This window comes from Muntiacus reevesi, chromosome 18, assembly GCF_963930625.1.
Source record: "Muntiacus reevesi chromosome 18, mMunRee1.1, whole genome shotgun sequence".
NCBI lineage: Eukaryota > Metazoa > Chordata > Mammalia > Artiodactyla > Cervidae > Muntiacus > Muntiacus reevesi.
The window spans coordinates 13,490,479-13,511,269 of record NC_089266.1 but is presented as its reverse complement, the minus strand read 5'-3'; the positions used below and the strand labels follow the sequence as shown (position 1 = coordinate 13,511,269).

The 20,791-nt window shown below is 37.5% G+C and overlaps 1 protein-coding gene across 1 annotated transcript; it reads right to left on the bottom strand.

Annotated features, from left to right (window-relative positions):
- Window positions 1-606: 606 nt before the first annotated feature.
- On the bottom strand, window positions 607-20,508 carry NOL11 (nucleolar protein 11). The gene is made up of 18 exons (XM_065909754.1): window positions 20,325-20,508; window positions 16,498-16,611; window positions 16,328-16,384; window positions 15,021-15,169; window positions 13,308-13,365; window positions 12,849-12,993; window positions 11,286-11,474; window positions 9,844-9,920; window positions 8,387-8,510; window positions 7,795-7,883; window positions 7,146-7,220; window positions 6,516-6,700; window positions 6,274-6,399; window positions 5,766-5,996; window positions 5,261-5,339; window positions 4,431-4,523; window positions 2,013-2,120; window positions 607-1,861 (listed from the first exon to the last, which is right to left on the bottom strand). The coding sequence occupies exons 1-18, from the start codon at window positions 20,463-20,465 to the stop codon at window positions 1,745-1,747; spliced, it is 2,157 nt and encodes a 718-aa protein (XP_065765826.1). The 5' UTR covers window positions 20,466-20,508; the 3' UTR covers window positions 607-1,744.
- Between the last annotated feature and the right edge of the window lie 283 nt (window positions 20,509-20,791).

The window sequence follows — 20,791 nt, the reverse complement described above, 5'->3', positions numbered from 1 at the left end:
ACTTGAACTCATGTCCATCGAGTCAGTGATGCCATCCAGCCATCTCATTCTCTGTCGTCCCCTTCTCCTTCTGCCCCCAATCCCTCCCAGCATCAGGGTCTTTTCCAATGAGTCAAGTCAAGTAAAGTTTAGGAACCCACAATTTTATGCCTGGATGTCTGTAATTCTTAAATGGTTCATAAAAAAGAGGATGAACATCGTGGAGACTTGGATTTTTCATTTCTGCTGAGAAGTTCTGTATCACTTAAATTGTCTAAGCAAAAGGTCCCACTATGTTAAGTGAGCATAACTATTAATATATGCTGTTATTTTTGGTACCTCTTTTCCCTCAGGATTCAAACAGAAATTAAGAATGACTAAGGAATTAACACAACATTGTAAATCAACCAGACTTAAAAAAAAAAAAAGACTAGGGAGACCCTGTTTGTTCAACTGCAGTAGTTGTAACTAAACTTTATCCAGAGTGCCTGACCTAAAACGAAGCCCTTCTCTAATGAAAATTAAGTTAAGCCATCAGGATTCTGGAAATACGAGGTCAAGAATCACACCTGAACTTATATTTATGCATTAGAACTTACAGGTATTAAAAAAAACACACATATATTGCAACTCTTCAGGTTAAAACAGGTTTTAAAATGATTTACTCAATAATAAGAGACTTTCATAGCTCAGAAATGTTTTTGGGAAACGTAGTCCATCACCTGAAAAAGTGATTCACATTTAAGAAAAATAAATTTGAACATATTTTTAAGGAACAAAAGTTTCTATTTCTTCTATATAAAACCTTTTGTTTGTCCTAAACTCAATGAGTTAAAACAGGAAATTCTACGGTCAACCAAACTATAAAATTTTTTCAGAAGAGACTATTTTTACTACCTAGAAATATTCAATACAAATATTTAATTAACTGATTTTCTCTTGGTTGTGTCAGGTCTTCGCTGCTGCGCACAGGCTTTCTCTAGCTGTGGAGTGTGGGCTCCAGGGTGCGTGGGCTCCAGCAGCTGCGGCCCGAGGGCTCAGAGGCTGTGGCTCACAGGCTCGAGACCGTGGGCTCAGCAGCTCTGGTCCGTCAGCTTAGCTGCTCTGTGGCGTGTGGGCTCTTCCTGCACCAGGGATCAAACCCACGTCCCCTGCACTGCATCACCAGGGAAGTCCAAAATATTCAATACAACCAAAATCAGCATCTCATCACAGAGGTCATCTGAGGGATAATGTTCAAGTCCTAGATATGCAAGGTGGTACAACCAGGTAAAGAACCGGAGAAGGTGGCAGGAGGTAAGTGCGTGTGTGTACAAGGCGCCTCCCCAGCCGGCCCACGGAACTACCTTCTCTCCTTCATGAATGCAGATGAGGCGAGACAGCTTCTGACTCTGAGAAAACTATACTTTTCCTCGAATTACCGTTTCTCCAATGGTGATTTTTTTTTTATTAAAAGAACTATTCAAACAGGTGGTAAGAAATTAAACTTTTATCAATACACAAATAAATTTACTTAAAAGCAGCTCAGTTCCGTATTTTAAAAAGTTTCAGAATCTCATCCCACCAACGTCCATAGTCTAGAAGAAGTTCATGTGAAACCTGCAGTCCCACCTAGGAGCACCAGTAAGTGATGGTCTAGGTACTTTCACATGTATTTGTCCTGTCATCGAAGAGAGTAAAAAAAAACACATCTCTTGCCTGGCTGAGTAGGAAGAATCCACAAAAAAGAGCTTCATAAAATGTCTATGGAGAAAAACTAGTAATATCAGAAGAGTTCCAGCACTTCAATTGAGTATAATTCTCTATTATTCTTTTCTTGATTTAATTTCTGTAGCTCACGAAAACTTACTTCAATCTTGTTGAGCTCGGAACAAATGCTTATCTAAAGAAAAAAATTCCAAAATAAATTTTTGCCATAACTTGTACATATAAATAAATCCTCCACAATTACTTAGAGCTATTCCAAGAAAACCTTTAATAATAATGCTTCTTGGTTACAAACAGAATTCAGTATATATAAAATAATTACATACCTGGGATTTCACAAATTTGTAAAGACTTAACAGTAGCCTTTTTGCTTCTGGTATCATTACCACAACAGTAAAATTAGCATCCAGAAGTAGACATATCCAATCCATAATCTGAAGATAAACAGTGAAAAGGAAAGTTAAGATTTTACAAAGTCTATGATTATATCAAGCAGTTATAAGAAAAATAAGCTTTCTTTACAAAAGTCTGAACATTTTAGTTTAGAGATGAAGGAATTTCTAAGCAATCTAAAAAGGCTCTTTTATGCTTTCATATTTACCATTTTATAAGCATAATTGTGTCTTTTCCATCAGATAAGTCAGTAAAAAGAAAGCCACAGTGATATTTAATCCAAGGGAGAGTGAGCATATTTTATTTAAAAAATTTTTTTGATTAACTACTGGCAGCTATAAAAAAAGAGCCCACTCATCTATTCTGAAATATACTACATACATTATGATGCAAAAATAGGGTGGTCATGTATTATAGATGAATGGCCAAGAACTAAAATAAAATTACTTTACACTTACTTAAGTATCCTATGTAGGCTACATCTTCAAGCGGTGTTGTTAACATGAAAATATCACTCATGAAAAAGCATTAAGGAAATCCATTTGCGGGAGGGGGGAAAGCAGATCCCTATATACCCTCTACATCACAATAAATTTTATATGTATCAAAGAGTTAGACACAGAAAAAGAAAATAAATGTATTACGGAAAAACACACGGTGGCTATTTTTATACTCAGAGTGGGAAGGGCCTTAAGCATGACACAGCCAGAAAGAAGCCACAAAGGAAAAGCTCCACAATTTTAACAGTATGAAAATTAAAAACTCATCCATGGTAGAAATTACATTAAAGAAAATAAAAAGACAGTGATAGGAAAAAAGTATTTGTAACACTTTGACAGAAATAGATGAATATCTCAATATACAATCAATAATTTACAAGTTAAAATGAAAAAGACATGGGGAAGAGAGGTGCTGGACAGACCTGGAAAACTGTGCACGTTTGCTGTTGTTAGTATGACGCTGTATTCAGGGCCCCTCATGTAGCCAGAAGACCAAGAAAAATCTGACATTGACCCACAGAAAGATTGCAGACTGCCTTTAAAATAGATTACTATATCAGTGGAGAAACAATGATAGTTTTGGGGGTTATCAATTTTTTGTTGTTGTTGGGAAGAGTTTTGTGTTGTTTAAAAGATATTTTGAATAACTTAACCTGATTTATGGGCTCACTTCATGTTCCTTTCTTCCATTCTTTTTGTCCCTCTTTTTAAAGAACTGCTTGACTTTCCTATTTATTTTTAGGGTGATTTTTTTTTTAAAGACTTGTGCAATACATTTTGAGGTGAAATTTAGTGGATTTTTTCTGATAAATTAGAGCATTTAATTGACTATTTTATCCAGATTGATTTGTTGAATATTTGCTAAAGACTAGTTCTTTAAGCTCTGACATATGATAAATCCAAATGGCAGTACCTCATTGTTTACTTAGCTTTTGTACTTATATTTTTCAGAGGAAAAAATACTACTGTAAATTGTAAATAGCCAATACGTAACTATCGTATGCAAATCTGTGACTGTTGGCAATGTCATCTCAGAACAGAAAAATAAAGTTTATTTACTGTAAAAAAAAAAAAAAAAAATGAAAAAGACATAAAATGCAATGGAAAAACGGACAAAAAATCTGATTAGGCAGTACACAAAAAGGAGTGTAAATGGGCAAGAACTGATGGTTTATCTTTCTCATTACCAAAGAAATGCAAATTAAAACACCCATCTGTTACCTACTGATTGACAAAGAGAAAGGTCTCGGACCTTCATGGCCATAGTACCTCTTGTCACAACACTTTGGAAAGGGAGCCTGGCATGTTCAAAACTAAAAATGCATGTACCCCTTAGCCAGTAATTTCACTAGTGAGAATCAACCCAATAGGTGTTCTCTCATAATATATAAAAATATCTCTATAAAGATGCTCACTGAAGGTTCATTTATAACAGCAAAAAACTGTTAACAATTTAAACGCTGATCAACAGGGGACTAACAAATTAACGTTTTCTATAAAGTCAAATGGTGTGCAGGTATATATAGCTTGATCCAGAAAATGCACAAAGTGTAGTACTGAATGAAAAACCCAAACCGCAAAACAGTTTGCACCTTAGGATCTAATTTATGTCAGAAAGATACAAGAAAGATAAGTTAGTGTAAAGACAGAAAATTTCTAGATTAAAAGCAACTCTGAGTATTACTTATCTTTAAGAGGGACCAGTAGATTATTCAGAGGACACTTATTATCACCCTCTCCCAATGAAGGTGAGGAAATGCTTGAAAGGGTCACAATAAAGAATCAGAAATTTAAGTTCTAAAGATCTATCATTCTTCCCAGCATCAGATGAAAGTAAAAAGATTATCTCACCTGGTTCAACGTTGGAGGGTGTGTTCCAGGAAGAGTCATTGTAGCATTTTCATTACACTTCATATAAAGGAAATACAAATACTGGAGAAACAGCTGGGCGGACGGAAAAAAGGACAATCACTTTCATAGAAAATTTTTCTCTATAAAAAGCTAACAGATTGGAAAGAATTTAAAGAGGCTACTGAAATTAACTGTACATCAAACAAATATGCTATAGACATCAAGGACACACAAAAAACAAATTGAATGCACTTTCTGCCATCAAAGAGGAGTTCATTTCGTTTGGGAGAAGTGGGTGAAGAGCTTATTCTGTTTGCAAATAATGAGGAGAGAAGAGACACTCCTCTGGGCAATTCTTTTCAGCTTCTGTGCTTGCTTAGTCGCTCAGTCATGTGCAACTCTTTGCAACCCCACAGACTGTAGCCCGCCAGGCTGCTCTGTCCACGGGGATTCTGCAGGCAAGAATACTGGAGTGGGTTGCCATTCCCTTCTCCAGGGGATCTTTCCAACCCTGGGATCGAACCCAGGTCTTCCATATTCCAGGCGTATTCTTTACTACCTGGGCCACTAGGGAAGTCCTTTAAGTTTCTACTCAACTGTAACTTAGATGGATGAACCTGGACTTCCAGTTTGGCACCAGGATCATGTCAAACTCTGCCTCCCCCAGATCACTTTAGTCTCCTAGGCACAATTTTTCACCTTGAGGGCTGGAAAACTCTTACTCAGATGAAAGAACTCTACAACCTTTTGAATGCTCTAAAAGCTGGGCAGTGTTAAGCAGCAACATTTAAAACAGAAACAAAACCCTGCAGACCTGGAAGAACACTCACAGTGCTGTGCTGTCCTGGGAGGTCCTTCAAATGGGGCAGAAGAAGCGCCTCACTGTATGCCGAGTGAAGAACTGCATTTCTACTTAGGAATGAAGGAAATCTTACTTCAACAAATAAAGGCTTTTCAACTGAAATTACGAGTAACTCTCTTCCCCAGTGACATTTTTTTCTAAATGGACACAAAAGTTCTACTTTTCTAGAAGAGCTCTATCACTGAACATTCTCATCACTAGAGATCATCTCGTATGCTTCGCTATTATAAATAACTGGTACTGATTGAGAACGCTAATTTTTAGAACTGACAAAGCTCCTTAAATTAGAAGGTTTAAGTAAGTTGTTTAAACACAACATTGAATGGAATCCATTTTCAAGCACAATCTGGAAAAAAAAAAGAAAAAAAAGAAAGAAAAAAAAACCCACCTTAAATTATCTAACTACCCCTTAGTTTTTGCTTGGTATTGATTACCTTCCTGGGAAAGCGATAAGGGAAACTTTCAAAGGATACAATAGGGCTGCTCTTTTCGGAGTAATGGGGCACGAAGTGCTCTCGTCTGCTGTGGCCTGAGGTTTCTCCTTCAACTTTTCAGCACAGTTGTCACAGTTATCTTCCTCAGGATTGAAGCCATTTTGAAGAAATGCAGTTTGTTCTTCCATTTCCCCATCTTGTACAGGATCCATATAGTCAGAAACTGACTCCATGTTGATATCTGTGTCTTGAAGAGTGTCATCACCAATGCTATCATGTTAATTGAAAGCAGGAAATAATTCTTACCAATACTTGAATTTACTGGCAAAATTTTCATTTTCAAAGTTTTAGAAGTAAAAAATTACAATAGATTAGAAAAGCGGTGAAAGGGAATTCTGTAGGGACCCAGTGGTTAGGATGCCATGCTTCCACTGTAGGGGGCACAGATTCCATCCCTGGTTGGTGAACTAAGATTCCGCATGCCATGTGGTGAGGCTGAAAAAAAAAGGGGGCAGTGAAAGAAAAGGACCATCAGCTTCTAACTTACCTCAAGAAAACTTTTAAGCAAGCGCAGGTGACTGACTCAGGGATGTCAGGCAACTGCTGTAGGCAGAGTTGTAGGATCTGCACGTCAGTCTTTTCTAAGGCAACCTCCATCAATCCAGGGCACAGGCTAAGAACAAAAACATGAATTACTTTTACATATTAAGAAACTCTCAACTGCAAAGAATTTACAAGGCTTTTTCAGAGTATGAAAATCAGAACTGTAAAAACCACAGAAATATTTACCTGTAAGAAAGCATGTGCATTTGGACAAGCTGCATCAGACAGTTGCGGGGATAAAATGATGGCTCTGCTTTATATCTTCCCAGAAGTCCTGTTACTACATCCCCAATAATGGTATGAAAGTCAGGGGTCCGCTTAGTAGCCAAAAATTTACGTAGTTCTACTTCGATATGTTTTTCTGAATCTTTCTGGAAGGGCAGAAGTAAACAGTTTAGTATGGTACCAATTAAAAAATGTCACTCTGTGCTTGAAAGTTCCTAGCTCAACATTTTCTTAAATCACTAACAGCATTCATGCATTCTTGTGAAACTGGAGTTGATATGACAATTTACTGCACAAAGACAAAATGCAAAGAAAAAAATAAAAACCACAAGGATTTAGAAATCAAAACTTCTAAGAAACTAAATTACAAACATTCAATGCAAAATTGAATGAGATACGAGGCCACCACCATCACATTAAACTCACAAAATGCTTGGTGCGAGTCAACATATCACTCTGACAACTTCAACATACCAGACAAATGTTAGCCACAGCTCTAAAGATGATCACAAGGGAAGACAGATAAAAAGTACCTGGCATTTCTTTTAACCATGAATTGATTTTCCGTATTTCTAATATTTTAAAATTTACCTGTATGGTTGCTAAGAGTTGTGTGGATGCTGGAACCTCTGGCTGTACACTCACTTCAACTTTTCTTCTCCTTAACTGGAATTCAGTAAATTGATTAGGATCTCAAAAATGATACAAAAGACCCAATAGACATTTAGAAGAAAATAAATGATCCAAAGAGACTGGGACACTTTTGCTCTAATCACAAACTTTTTTAGGGTTTAGTTTTCTTGAAGTGAAAAGTGGGTCTATTTCAACTTTTAACTTAAATATCTTGAAGAGTTTAAGGTTTTCATTTTTTAATAAATAAAATAAAATCATTATGCTCAGGAAGGTATTATTACTAATTGCAAACTGGTCTGTTTTTACAGTTGGGTCTTATACACGTGCCTAAAACACGACTAGATGACAAGTCATTTTTTTAATAAGTGCTGTTAAGGTTCAAGCTTCAAATCACCCCATCATTAAGAGCAAGCTGTAAGAAACTAGTACAGATATAAATTATTAAAATAATTCAGCCTTTTCTGAATTAAATGTTTTTTAACATTTAATTAAAATGTTTTTTAACATTTTATGTTAAAAATGTTTAAAATGTTAATGTTTATGTTAAAAATGTTAAAATGTTTTTTAACATTTGTACTAAGATTTCTATTTAAACTACCAAACTTACAATTCTCTTTGACTGCTCTGAGTTCTGAGATCCAAGTCCACATCCCTGTGATGTTTCCCAGTTTACAAAATGAGGTGTAGCATGAGTGCCTAAGAAAATATAACACACACAATTTCTGGAATTTTTTGACTTATTGCTATTTACTCAGCCAATCAATCAAAGAACACTGAAAAAACAACCACTCCAGCACAATTCAAGAGAGGCTTTATCATCCATTTCATTCTACCAATAACAGATTAGTAAATCATAATATCCTAAAGGCCATGTGCCCACCAACATTAAGCCGACAGATGAGGCTAGTGATAAACCAGGGAGGAAAAAGCATCAGTGATTTTGTCTGCAGGACTTGCCCATCTCCCCTAAAGTCAGAACACTGCTGTTTAAACACAGTGCAGCTCTTTACCCCGCAGCAGTACCTGCAACGTGGACTGTGCTCAACGGAGCTTCCTAGACCAATGAAATCTGAATGAACAGTGGCGAATTTCAACATTAAGAACAGATTATGCAAACTGATAGCTGTGAAAACCTACATATCAAACTAGAAGTGTATACAATGATCTTTAGCTAATAAAACGAACATTTAAGTTCCTACCTGGATCTTGACTATGTTTGAGTTTTCCAAGAGCACCTGCTAATGATGAAACTTCACATTTGTATGGAATTACAGTTAGAAATTTTCCATGTAGCATAAACAGATTTTCCCCATAATACCAGAGCTACAAAAGAAGTTATAAAAAATGTAAGCAATGCTTTTTCTAAGATCTGATTCAACAGAGTCATATAATGTAAAACAGTAACTTGTGGTGTAAGGAATCTTAATATGACAGAAAAAGATAAGGCAAAGGTAAGTAACTGGGAGGGGGGATCGGGATGGGGAACACATGTAAATCGATGGCTGATTCATGTCAATGTATGGCAAAAACCACTACAATATTGTAAAGTAATTAGCCTCCAACTAATAAAAATAAATGGAAAAAAAAAAAGGTAAGCAACTTTCTAGAATAATCTCACACATTCAATTCATTAATTGGAGTAGTTTACAAAGCTCTTATTTTTGCCCATGTGTGACTAGAGCATAATTTAGAGAATATTTTCTTTCAACTCATAAAAATCTGATTAATACATATATTTAGAACAAATGAACTGTTTAAAATAAATATTGTCACCACCACACATATGTTAATATGATACTCACAAAGGCTACTATAACATAAGCAAACTGTTTTGACGTACTAAAAAGAAAAAAGTAGAATTTAATATTATTTCTATCTCATGATCTCAATCATCAAGTTATAAAAATGAGATAGGTATAAGAATAAAAAGCTCACATGAAATCAAAAGTGAAGTCTGGAAAAAAAAGTGAAGTCTGTTAGAACAGCAGAATTATGAAGTGCTAATTCTGTTTAAATATAAATTAGCATTCTATGCTGAGAAATCTAGTCTCCTTATCCTCTAATTACAATGATCAACAATGTCCTGTATCTTGATATACATATATCTTCTATCTTGATTTGAGTGATTATCCATTCACTGGGCAAACAGTACTTATTGAGCACTTGTTAGGCACTGGAGATACAATGAAGAACAAGAAAGATAGGGACCTGCCTCAGATAATTTAGTCTGGTCAGCTTAAACTTTAATTCTTTTAAGTACTCTTATGTAATTCCATGATATGTTTAACATGTAATTTAAAAGACTAATTTATTAGGCAAAGTAATAGCCCTCAGATATAGTTCAAAATACGAAGATAAAAGATCAAACAAAAGTGAGATTAAAAAGTTTTATTAACTAGGTAATCGTTCTCTCCTGATCTAAAATTAGCTTATAATTTAGTCTTTTGAAAGTGACAAATGTAAGGAAACTGTTAAAACAATAGCCAAATTAAGTATAATCTTGTAGGTAGAAAATAAAATATTTAATTTTTCTTATTTTTTTTCTTATTTTAATCAAAAACTGACAAATATTTAGATCTGCAGAGGTCTCTTCCCTTACCTAGCAAACACAAAAATAATTATATTAAAAAAAAAAGCCAAAGTGAAAAAAACTTACTTGTCCGCTGGTCCCTTGTGGTAACTCTTTTGAAGTCTGTAGCGTTTGAAATTTTGTATTCCATACAGAGAGGCATTCTATAAGGTAAGACACACAAATTCCAAAGTTTTCCAAGTATAAGTATATGATGCTGGGCGGGGAGTGGGGTTGGGGGGAAGGCAGAAAGTTATAGTTAAACACAAAAGTCTTACTTAAGTATAAAAATGAGTAATGAAGATAGAAAATCAAAGATGTGAGATCTCATGGTAAGAAGTGAACATGTGCAGGGAGTGGGTATATGGGAATCTATGTATCTTTCCCTCAATTTTGCTGTGAACATTAAACTGCTCTAAGAAAAAAAAATTTTTAATTAATTTTTAATTGATTTTCTATAGAAGTGTATTTGCTGTACAATATTATATGAGTTACAGATATACAATATAGTGATTCCCATTTTAGTTATTATAAAATACTGGCTATATTCCCATGTTGTACAACATATTCTTGTAGGCTATGTTATACATAATACTTTGTACCTCTTACTCCCCTATCTTATTTTGCCTACTCCCCCTTTCCCCACAGGTAACCACTAGCTTGTTCTCTGTATCTGTGACTCTGCTTCCTTTGTTATCTTCACTAGTTTGTTGTACTTTTTAGATTTCACATATAAGTGACGTCATACAGTATTTGTCTGACTTATTTCATTAATGCCCTCCCAGTTCATCCACGTTGCTGCGAATGGCAAAATTTACATTTTTTATTAATGGCTGAGTAGAAGTTCATTGTGTGTATATATCCATATGCGTACGTGTATATATGCATATGTGTATATACACACACACATCACTTCTTTACCGACTCACCTGCTGACAGACACTTAGGTTGCTTTCATATCTTGGCAACTGTAAATAATGCTTCTATGAACATTTGGGTCCAAGTTTTTTCTGAACTAGTTTTTGTTTTTTTTGGATATATACCTAGGAGTGGAATTGCTGGGTCATATGGTTGTTCTACTTTTAGCTCTTTTGAGAAATTCTGTACGGTTTTCCACAGTGGCTGCATCAATTTACATTCTTACAAACAGAATACGAGGCTTCCCTTTTCTCCACATCCTTGCCAACATGTGTTATTTGATGATAGGTCTGAGGTGGTATCTCACTGCGATTTTGGTTTGCATTTCCTGATGATAGCTATGCTGAGCATCTTTTCATGTGCATACTGGCTATCTGCATTTCTTCTTTGGAAAAATGTCTATTCACGTAGTGAGTGATATAAGGAAATGTTTTAGAGAGATTGATCAAGGTAAGATGAAGTCAAAGACCTATTCAAGAATTAAGAGGCTACAGCGGGAAACAGAATGATTTGGGGTGGTAATAAATAAATGAAAAAGAAAGAGGAGACTAAAAGGTATACTTTGGTGGAAAAAATCCAAAGGACTTCTTAACTGATTGGATTTCAGTTACCCTTAGAAGCTGGCAGTGGTGCTCCCAGGACTGCTATGTGATCTTGATCCAGGATGGTGAGTGCAACACCATTTCGAGCACTGCCAGACACCACAGACTTGAGCAACTGTGACTGAACTAACCTCTGATTTTTTTCTGGTTCACTCGGATGTATTGGTATCAAGGTTTCATATACACATCCATCAGAGCCTGTTGAAAACAAGTATTTATGCTCATTATTGGATAAGGATAATTCTAGACCTATTATAGCTAAATGTACTAAGTTGTTTATAAGATTTTACCAATTTGATAGAGGATTTAACCAGAAAAATAAACAAATGTAACAACTGCATCACTCTATAGTTTCTTATAAAGACTATACTACAAACTTAAAGTTGAGGGGGAAGAAATATTAAAAATCTCAGTAAGAAATGGCATAATAAAAAAAAAAAAGAAAAAAAGAAATGGCATAATACCCTGAAATGAAAATTTTAAGTATCTTTAATAACTTAAAATATGAGGAGACAGCCACGAATATAGACAATCCAGTCAGTAAATGGCTACATCTCTTATTAGAAATTAATTAGCATTCTGGTCTAAACATTACATTTCTTATTACTCCATCACCCTGAAAACCCTATAAAATTGGCTGGGTTTTGTAGGTCAACTGTTGGTGATTTCACATGGCTCTAGCTATGTTATATGAAGATTTTATGACCCTTTGGTTCAAACTCCTTTACTTCAATGTTCAAAACCTGAAACATAAGTCACAAACTTCTGTTCAACAATAAATATGTCCGATAAGCCAAACGTTAAGAAAACCTGTCCCTCTGAAGCAAAGTTAGTAAGCAGATTCCAACGATCCTTTAGACATGATAAACGATAGGAGCCTTTTTCTTAACAGCCACTGTAAAAATCTGCACAAAAAGACTTGACAAAGATCTGAAATTGTGATAACAGGAAATGCTCCCTAAACACTGCTTTTCTTTCTTTCTCCCCTAACCTTCTCAGAACAACTTCAAAAGGAGCCAGAAAGGATGCGGGGGAGATAATTACTGCAAAGGCATTTCCCCCCTAGATACAGAGATTGAGATTAAACTTTAGAGGATTAGGTAAAGGTAAATTCCAAAGCAATAAAAACAACAACAAAAACTGTAAATGAAGGCTGAGTCCAGTACTGCTGTTAGCGTCCTCTTGTCTCGATCACCGTTCAGAGACGGGCACACTGCATCTTAGGTGGGAAAAGAGAAAATGGGAGGACCAACCATAGGTATTAATTACAATATATCAAAAAACTTGGACTTACCATAGAAAGTGATTTACCCTTTTTTACTGGTGTTTTATTACTTATTGGTTATGATAAATTTTAAGACATAAAAATTACCTGCAGAGAACTACTGACTTGCAGAGGTCTATGACTACACATGGCAAAATGCAAAAAGTGAGGGCATAAATGCTTGTTAAAAAGCACGGAAAGGCAAGTACTGTAACAGAAAACCTTAAAATCCAGTGACTTTACAAGAAAAATATTATCCTGTAATATGCTTTTATTTATAAACTCCAAAAGGTTAAAGAAATACTTACTCAATGACATTAGAGAGATGAATTTCCGACCTACAGATGTACTAAAACTCTGTATAATACATTTTTCTTCTTGACCAAGTAAAAGCGTGTATTTGCTTAGAATACGTGAGTTAAACTTTTGTACATAAGCAAAGTAGTTTCCATGCTGCAAAAAAAAAAAAGTGTTATTTTATTTTAAAAATATTCCCATCTTTACCAACTATGTTTAAATGTTGAGACCAGCTGTTGTCCCACTGTAATTACTTTAATGAATGCTTAAAAACCTCTTGTCCAACTAAATCTTAGACATTATAACATAAAAATGTTTAATTCAGGCATAGAAATAATTATCACTACAGGCTTTTTAGTATTTTAAAGATATCAAAGTCTTCTGAAAGAAATACCGAAGCCAAATTTTAGTTTTAAAACTCATACTCTGAAATGTCACAAAATGGTCCAGGAATGAAAGATACCACTTACTTTTTCTGTAATGAAAATTAGCACAGGATGCCTAAATACCATGAAAAACTTTGTCCACCTAAAAAAAGAAAAATTATAAAATGCCAAATCACCAGTTGAGAAACACATCTTCATCTAAATTTAAGAGATTTCTTTTTTATTAAATAGTTTCCGGAGCCAGAGAGAGAGAGCAGAATACACTTAATTCGGTGCTTCAAAATATCTACCACAGGAACCCATGAGGCATTCCTCTGTTAATCATCCCTGGATTAAATACAAGTTGCCAATGCTCCCAGAGCTTTAAAGATAATAGCATGAACTAAAGGTGTATGAGACCAGATGCAATGTTTTCTCAAACTTTTTTGACCTGTCTTGTTTTTTCAGGGTCATTTTGAGGACTGGTGTTCTCAGGAAAATATTAGCATCTCACCTGCCGTTTTTAAGTGACAGTGGGAAGGGAGGGTAACAGACCGAAACCAAAGTTGCAAAGCATCTTCTGCAAAGTGGGGATTAGAACCCAGATTCTCGACCTGTATCTTTTTCTGGGGGGGCTGTGCTGCAAGCCTTGTGGGAACTTAATTTTCCCAACAAGGATTGAACCTAGGCCCACAGCAGTGAAAGCAGAGTCCTAACCACTGGACTGCCAGGTAATTCCTTTCACCTCTATCTTTTCCCCTAAAGATTTCCTCCAAATACAGTTGCTGACACTTCAGAGGCATTCATTAGGTCTAAGATTCCCTGATAGCTCAGTTGGTAAAGAATCTACTTGCAATGCAGGAGACTCTGGTTCGATTCCTGGGTCGGGAAGATCTACTGGAAAAGGGATAGGCTACCCACTCCAGTATTCTCGGGCTTCCCTTGTGGCTCAGCTGGTAAAGAATCCGCCTGCAATGTGGGAGACCTGGGTCCGATCCCTAGGTTGGGAAGATCCCCTGGAGAAGAGAAAGGCTACTCACTCCAGTATGCTGGCCTAGAGAATTCCACGGACAATCCATGGGGTCACAAAGAGCTGGACATGACTGAGCGACTTAAAAAATATATATATATGTATGTATATATATATATATATATATATATAACTGGTCAGGATCCACACTGTTCACTGACTACGTACAAGTCTTTGCTTGTACTTTTAGATATTTAGTTTGTATCAGGTGCACCTGGAGGGGCAGCAAGTTAATTAAACAAGAAATGTGATGAAAGAATGGTGAGTGGAAAGATATGAAATCAGGACATTTCCTTCTATCATTTGAGTGAGTCATTTTCCCAGTTTTATCCCAGAATTGGGAAAAGAGGAGGTTCCAAAGCACTATCGTGATTCCACTAACAACAAGCTGCATATTTCTTCAAGGGAAAGGGTTCTGACCTTGCAGTCAGGCCTATATGACAGAAGATTCCAATCTTGTGGGATTACTCACTTCATGTTCAAGTAACTGACTGACCAGTTGTGTCATTAGGACAGACTCCTTTGGCTCGAGATTCCTCAATCGCTATCACACCAAAGGCTTTTGGAGGACGTCATTTTGGCTAAGGTTCTACAGATGGTTTTTAGCAAGTTTTTTTTGTTGTTGGTTTGTTTTTTATTTAAAAAAAATTTTGGCCATGCCCCAAGGTTTGTGGGATCTCAGTTCCCCAACCAGTGATCGAACTCTTGCCTCCTGTGTTGTAAGCTGTGACTCTGGAATACCCAGAGTGCATTTTCTTTTGGTAAAAATTATAAGTATTGGAACTTACTTAATCACTTCTTCATCAGAGATAACAGTTTCAATTTTCTGCTGGGGCTCTGCAAGCAAAGCTTCTAAACCACGAACTGCACCTTCCCTGAACAGCACCAAGGGTTCTGTTCCCTGTATTGAATGTATTCTATACACCTCAGCCGACAACTAGAAGAACATAAAAACATTTAAATTTTTATTATAATGTAATTGCCACCTAAGAGAATAAGGACAGTCAGAGAAGGCTTATCTTTAAGATACTGATTTATTCTCATTTTGATTCACTTTTGTTTAATAATTATGTACAGTTCCAAAGTCAAATCTACAACATAAAGTACACTTAGAAGTCTAACTTTTGCTCCCATACTCTCTAGTTTCTCCCCTGCTCCCCCCCATAAGTAATCACTTGTATTCATTTTTGGTTTATCTTTCCATTATAAATACTGGAGGTTAGGCCACAAGCTGGGTCTCTCAAAATTGGAGGCAAAGAGAAGTACAAACCAAATCATTAATGCAGAGGTATAAGTGGTTTTGGTGTTAGAAAAAGACAGATGCCATACATAAATACATGCACTATATAAAAAACTGACCTGAGAGCCCAAAAACACCATACGTGGGATTTAAAAAAGAAAAAAAGTTGTGTAAAATTCAGGATCATGTTACTGCAGGGTAAACAAAAAGACTGGAGCCAAGAGGCAGCACATGTAGCTAGCTAGAAGTTTCAAGGGTCCAGGTGACAAATGCCATTATAACGGTATCAGCTCCATTGTGAACCACTTCTAAAATGTGCCAATTATATTGAGAATTAGACACTTAAAACCAGAATGAGCTTTTGAGATTAACATAGTTTAAGATCTTCATTTTATAAGAAAAAGTTAATTAACATACTTAAGGGTCATTGGGAGAAAAGGCATAGTTAGTTGATCATGGTGCCTTTTCATTTCATTATGTGCCACTCTTAAAATGTATAACTGCATGCAGCTTGCTGAGTCTGTTCCACCTATTTCGAGAAAGGGAACAAGCAAGTTTACTTGTTCTTGCAAGGGACACACCACAAACATTTAAGTGCATGGAAATAACTATAAATGTGTCATTTATTGATTATTTAAATTACTTCAATATCATATGAAAATAACATATAGCACTTTCTAACATACTCATAAATTGAGACATTTTACCAAGATATACTATACAATAACTAGAATGAAAAACTGATTATAATGTTCATGTCATGTTCACAGACCCTTTAAGATTAATAACTGCCACATTACAAATAATTCCATCTCACCAATAAACTAAATAAGTATGCTGGATCCAAAGACTTACTGTAGCTTTAAATACTTTATCCAGGTTGACATCTTCATTATTCCATATTCTCAAGACCTTAAATTAAAACATACAACTTAAAAAAGCATTTCAATATCCATTTACATACAACATGAATGGTTAATAAATCAATATTTGATTTGTTTATATATGTAGTTTTGAAAACTCACCTTATTATCATGTACAACAATATACTCGCCAGTTTGAAAGTTGCATACAGCTGGACATGTTATAATTTGCCCTTGTTTCACTGACCAGCTCCCCAGGGGTTTCTGATCAGAAACCTAATGAAATGAACATACGATATTTAAAAAGTCAGCTTCAGATTTTAAAGCAACTAAATTTACAATAGCAACAAAAGAAGAAATCATTAAAATGACAGCATTTAATAAAGATCCTAAATTTAAAAATAAGAAGACAAATACTATCTGGATTCCACTTAAAACAGAAAGTAGAATGATAGTTGTCTGAGGTTGGGGGAATTGGGAATTTAATGGGAGTTTAATGGGTACAGAGTTTCAGTTGTGAGATGAAAAGAGTTCTGGAGACCGACAGTAATGACAACTGTACAACAATGTGAATGCATGTACTTAATAACCTGAACTGTACAGTTCTAGTCATTAAGATATTAAATTTCTTTATGTGTATTTTATCACACTTTAAAATACAAAACATTGGCTATATTTCCCATGTTGTACAATATATCCCTGCAGTTTATTTTATACATAATAGCTTTATCTCTTACTCCCCCACCCCTATTTTGCCCCTCCTCCCTTCCCTCTCCCCAGTGGTAACCTCTAGTTTGTTCTCTGTATCTGTGTCTGCTTCTTTTTGTTATCATCACTAGTTTGTTGTAGTACCTAGTGCTACCAGATTGTATTTGCCTTTCTCTGTCTGACTTATTTCACTTAATAAAATGCCCCCCAAGTCCATCCACATTGCTACATGTTGGGCTTCCCAAGTGGGGCTAGTGGGTAAAGAATCCACCTGCCAAGGTAGGAGACGTAAGAGACACAGGTTCCATCCTTGGGTTGGGAAGATTCCCAGCAGAAGGGCACACAACCCACTTTAGTATTCTTGCCTGGAGAATCCTATGGACAGAGGAGCCTGTTTTTTGGCTACAAATGGCAAAATATAATTTCTTATGACTGAACATTATTCCACTGTGTGTGAACCTATGTATAAATACACTTCTTTATCCATTCATCTGTTTATGGACCCTGAGGATGTTTCCTTATTTTGGCAATTGTAAAAATGCTGCTGCTATATACATCGGGGTGCATGTATCTTTTTGTATTAGTGTTTTGGGGTTTTTTTAGATAAATAGCCAGGGGTGAAACTGCTGGGTCATATAGCTATTCTATTTTTTAGTTTTTTGAGGAATTTCCATACTGTTTTTTTGAGAAATTTCCAGCAAATTTGGAAAAAAACAGCAGTGGCCACAGGATTGAAAAAGGTTGTCATTCCAATCCCAAAGAAGGGCAATGCCAAAAAATGTTCAAACTACTGCACAATTGCACTCATTTCACATGCTAGCAAAGTAATGCTCAAAATTCTCCAAGCTAGGCTTCAACAGTACATGAACTGAGAACTTCCAGATTCAAACTGGATTTAGAAAAGACAAAGGTACCAGAGACCAAATTGCCAACATCCGTTGGACCATCGAAAAAGCAAGAGAGTTCCAGAAAACACCTACTTCTGCTTCATTGACTACACCAAAGCCTTTGACTGTGGACCACAACAAAATGGAAAATTCTTCAAGAGATGGGAATACCCAGACCACCTTACCTGCCTCCTGAGAAACCCGTATGCCAGTCAAGAGGCAACAGTTAGAACTGGACATGGAACAGCAGACTGGTTCCAAATTGGGAAAGGAGCATGTCAAGGCTACATTTTGTCACCCTGCTTATTTAACTTAGCGCTAAGTACATCATGAAGAAGGCTGGGCTGGATGAAGCCAAGCTGGAATTAGGATTGCTGGGAGAAATATCAATAACCTCAGATATGCAGATGACACCATCCTTATGGCAGAAAGCAAAGAGGAACTAAAGAGCCTCTTGATGAAGAGAAAAAGGAGAGTGAAAAAGCTGGCTTAAAACTCAACATTAAAAAATGAAGATCATGGCATTCAGTCCCATCACTTCATGGTAAATAAATGGGAAACAATGGGAACAGTGACAGATTTTATTTTCTTCGGCTTCAAAATCACTGCAGAGGGTGACTGCAACCAGTGACTGCAGCCATGAAATTAAAAGACACTTGCTCCTTGAAGAAAAGCTATGACCAACCTAGACAGCATAATAAAAAGCACAGACATTATTCTGCTGACAAAGTTCATATGGTCAAAGCTATGGTTTTTCCAGTAGTCACGTATGGATGTGAGAATTGGACCATAAAGACGGCTAAGTGCAGAAGAATTGATGCTTTTGAACTGTGATATTGGAGAAAGCTTTTGACAGTCCCTTGGACAAGGAGATCAAACCAGTCAATCCTGAAGGAAGTCAATCCTGAATATTCATTGGAAGGACTGATGCTGAAGGTGAAACTCCAATACTTTGGCCACCTGAGGCTAAGAGCCAACTCATTAGAAAAGACCCTGATGCTGGAAAAGATTGAAAGCAGGAGGAGAAGGGGATGACAGAGGACAAGGTGGTTGAACGGCATCACTGACTCAATGGACATGAGTTTGAGCAAGCTTCAGGAGATTGTGAAGGACAGGGAAGCCTGGGTGTGCTGCAGTCTATCGGGTGGCAAACAAACAGACATGACTGAACGAATGAATGACATCAAAACTTTTAGTTTTATGAGAACTCTCCATACTGTTTGCATTAATTTACAGTCCTCAGGTACAAGGGTTCTTTTTTCTCCACATCCTCGCCAACATTTAGTGTTCTTTTTGATGACAACCATTCTGCCAGGTGCGAGGTGGTATCTCATTAGTGGCTTTGGTTTGCCTTTCTCTGATAAATTAGCAATGTTGAGATAGCGAGCTTCTTAAAGACTCTGCTCAGAAGCTCACATAAACACAATTACTTTCTACATGACCACTAAAAGCAAAGTTTAGGTGTGCTTTAGCAACCTAGGCCAGCACTTTCCAGCCTTTTTGGCATCAGGGACTGGTTTCATGAAAGATGGTTATTCCACAGACAGGGGTGGGGGAGAGTTTCGGGATGATTCTCATAAAAAGGGTGCAACCAGATCCCTGGCATGCACAGTTCAAGCTCCTTTGACAATCTAATGCCACCACTGATGTGACAGGAAGCAGAGCTCAGGCAGGAATGCCAGTGATCGGACGCAGTTGTAAATACAGATGAAGCTTTGCCTGCTGGCTCACCTCCTGCAATGCAATCTGGTTCTCAACCGGCCACCAACCAGTCTGTGGCCCAGGGGGTCGAGGGCTGCCTGGGCTAGGCTGAAAAGGGGGCGGAGAGTGTAGACTTCAAGGAAAGTAACCCAGAATTCACAGGATGAACCATAGGTGGCAACCGACGTGTCCCTCAGAATCAGGATCCCACTAAGCTGCTCCCAAAGCAAAAAACCAAAACAAAACACCGACAAAACTTTTCTCCCTCATGAGCGGACAAGAAGTGTAGGGATACACTGCTAAACCATTATTCTGGCAGTGACATCTTCTCCCAATCAACCAATCTCCGTTCAACCCTTCAGCGGGCACCTGGGGTGACAGAGGCCCCAGAAAGGGATCTTAGCAAGGCTATCTCCGGGAGATTCGAAGCGAAAATACAGGTTTCCTTTCCGAGTCTAGCCCACGTGCACCTAAACGCTCTGCCGCCTGCAACTCGGCAACACGCCTCTCTCTCAGGGAAAACAACCCAGTCAAGTTCTAGACCTCATTCAGCGTCCCGAAGAGGGCACGGCGGCTCTCCGATAAGTCCGCTGCACGAGCTCTTTCTGAAGTTGTGAGAAATCCGAGGTTCGGGCTCCGAGCTCAGAAAGGAACAAGACGGCAGCGGAGGCACTCCGATCCTAACGCTCTCACCTTATAAAGGATGACGGTCCTGCCGCTGTCCGTCACTAAAAACTGGTCGGTTTTGTCGCTCTGCTCCACTCCGAGGGGTCCGTCAGGCCCGGAACCCAGGGGTACCGCAGTCAACGTGAACCCTTCCTCCAGGTCTGCCATTTTGGCCCAACTTACGGACGGCCTAGCGTTCCTCCCGGCAGGCTTCGCGCTTTCTCTCGCGAGAACTAGGAGGCCGGCTGGATCTAGCACTCGGAAACTGGGATACCTGTTCGCAGAGCCTGCGACCTCTGCCGGGCAGAGATCGCTAGCGGCGCAGCGAACGGCGTCGGGTAGGCGGGGCTTGGAGTTTGCGTGAAGGCTCCGCCTCCCAGGCCACTCCGTCGAGTCCCGGATGTACTGCTCTGAAATGGAAATGCTGGGCGGGAGGGGGACGTCTTACCTGTTAGGAACTTAATCCGCCGCACCTTGAGCTATTTTGTGCTTGA

Excerpts from the sequence above, each read along its gene's own strand:
- NOL11 (XM_065909754.1), bottom strand. The coding sequence starts at position 20,465 with ATGGCAGACCTGGAGGAAGGGTTCACGTTGACTGCGGTACCCCTGGGT. Across the intron at positions 8,511-9,843 it reads CACAAGGGACCAGCGGACAA|CTCTGGTATTATGGGGAAAA; the intron begins GTAAGTTTTTTT and ends CTTCTTTTGTAG. Across the intron at positions 1,862-2,012 it reads ACAAATTTGTGAAATCCCAG|ATAAGCATTTGTTCCGAGCT; the intron begins GTATGTAATTAT and ends TTTTTTCTTTAG.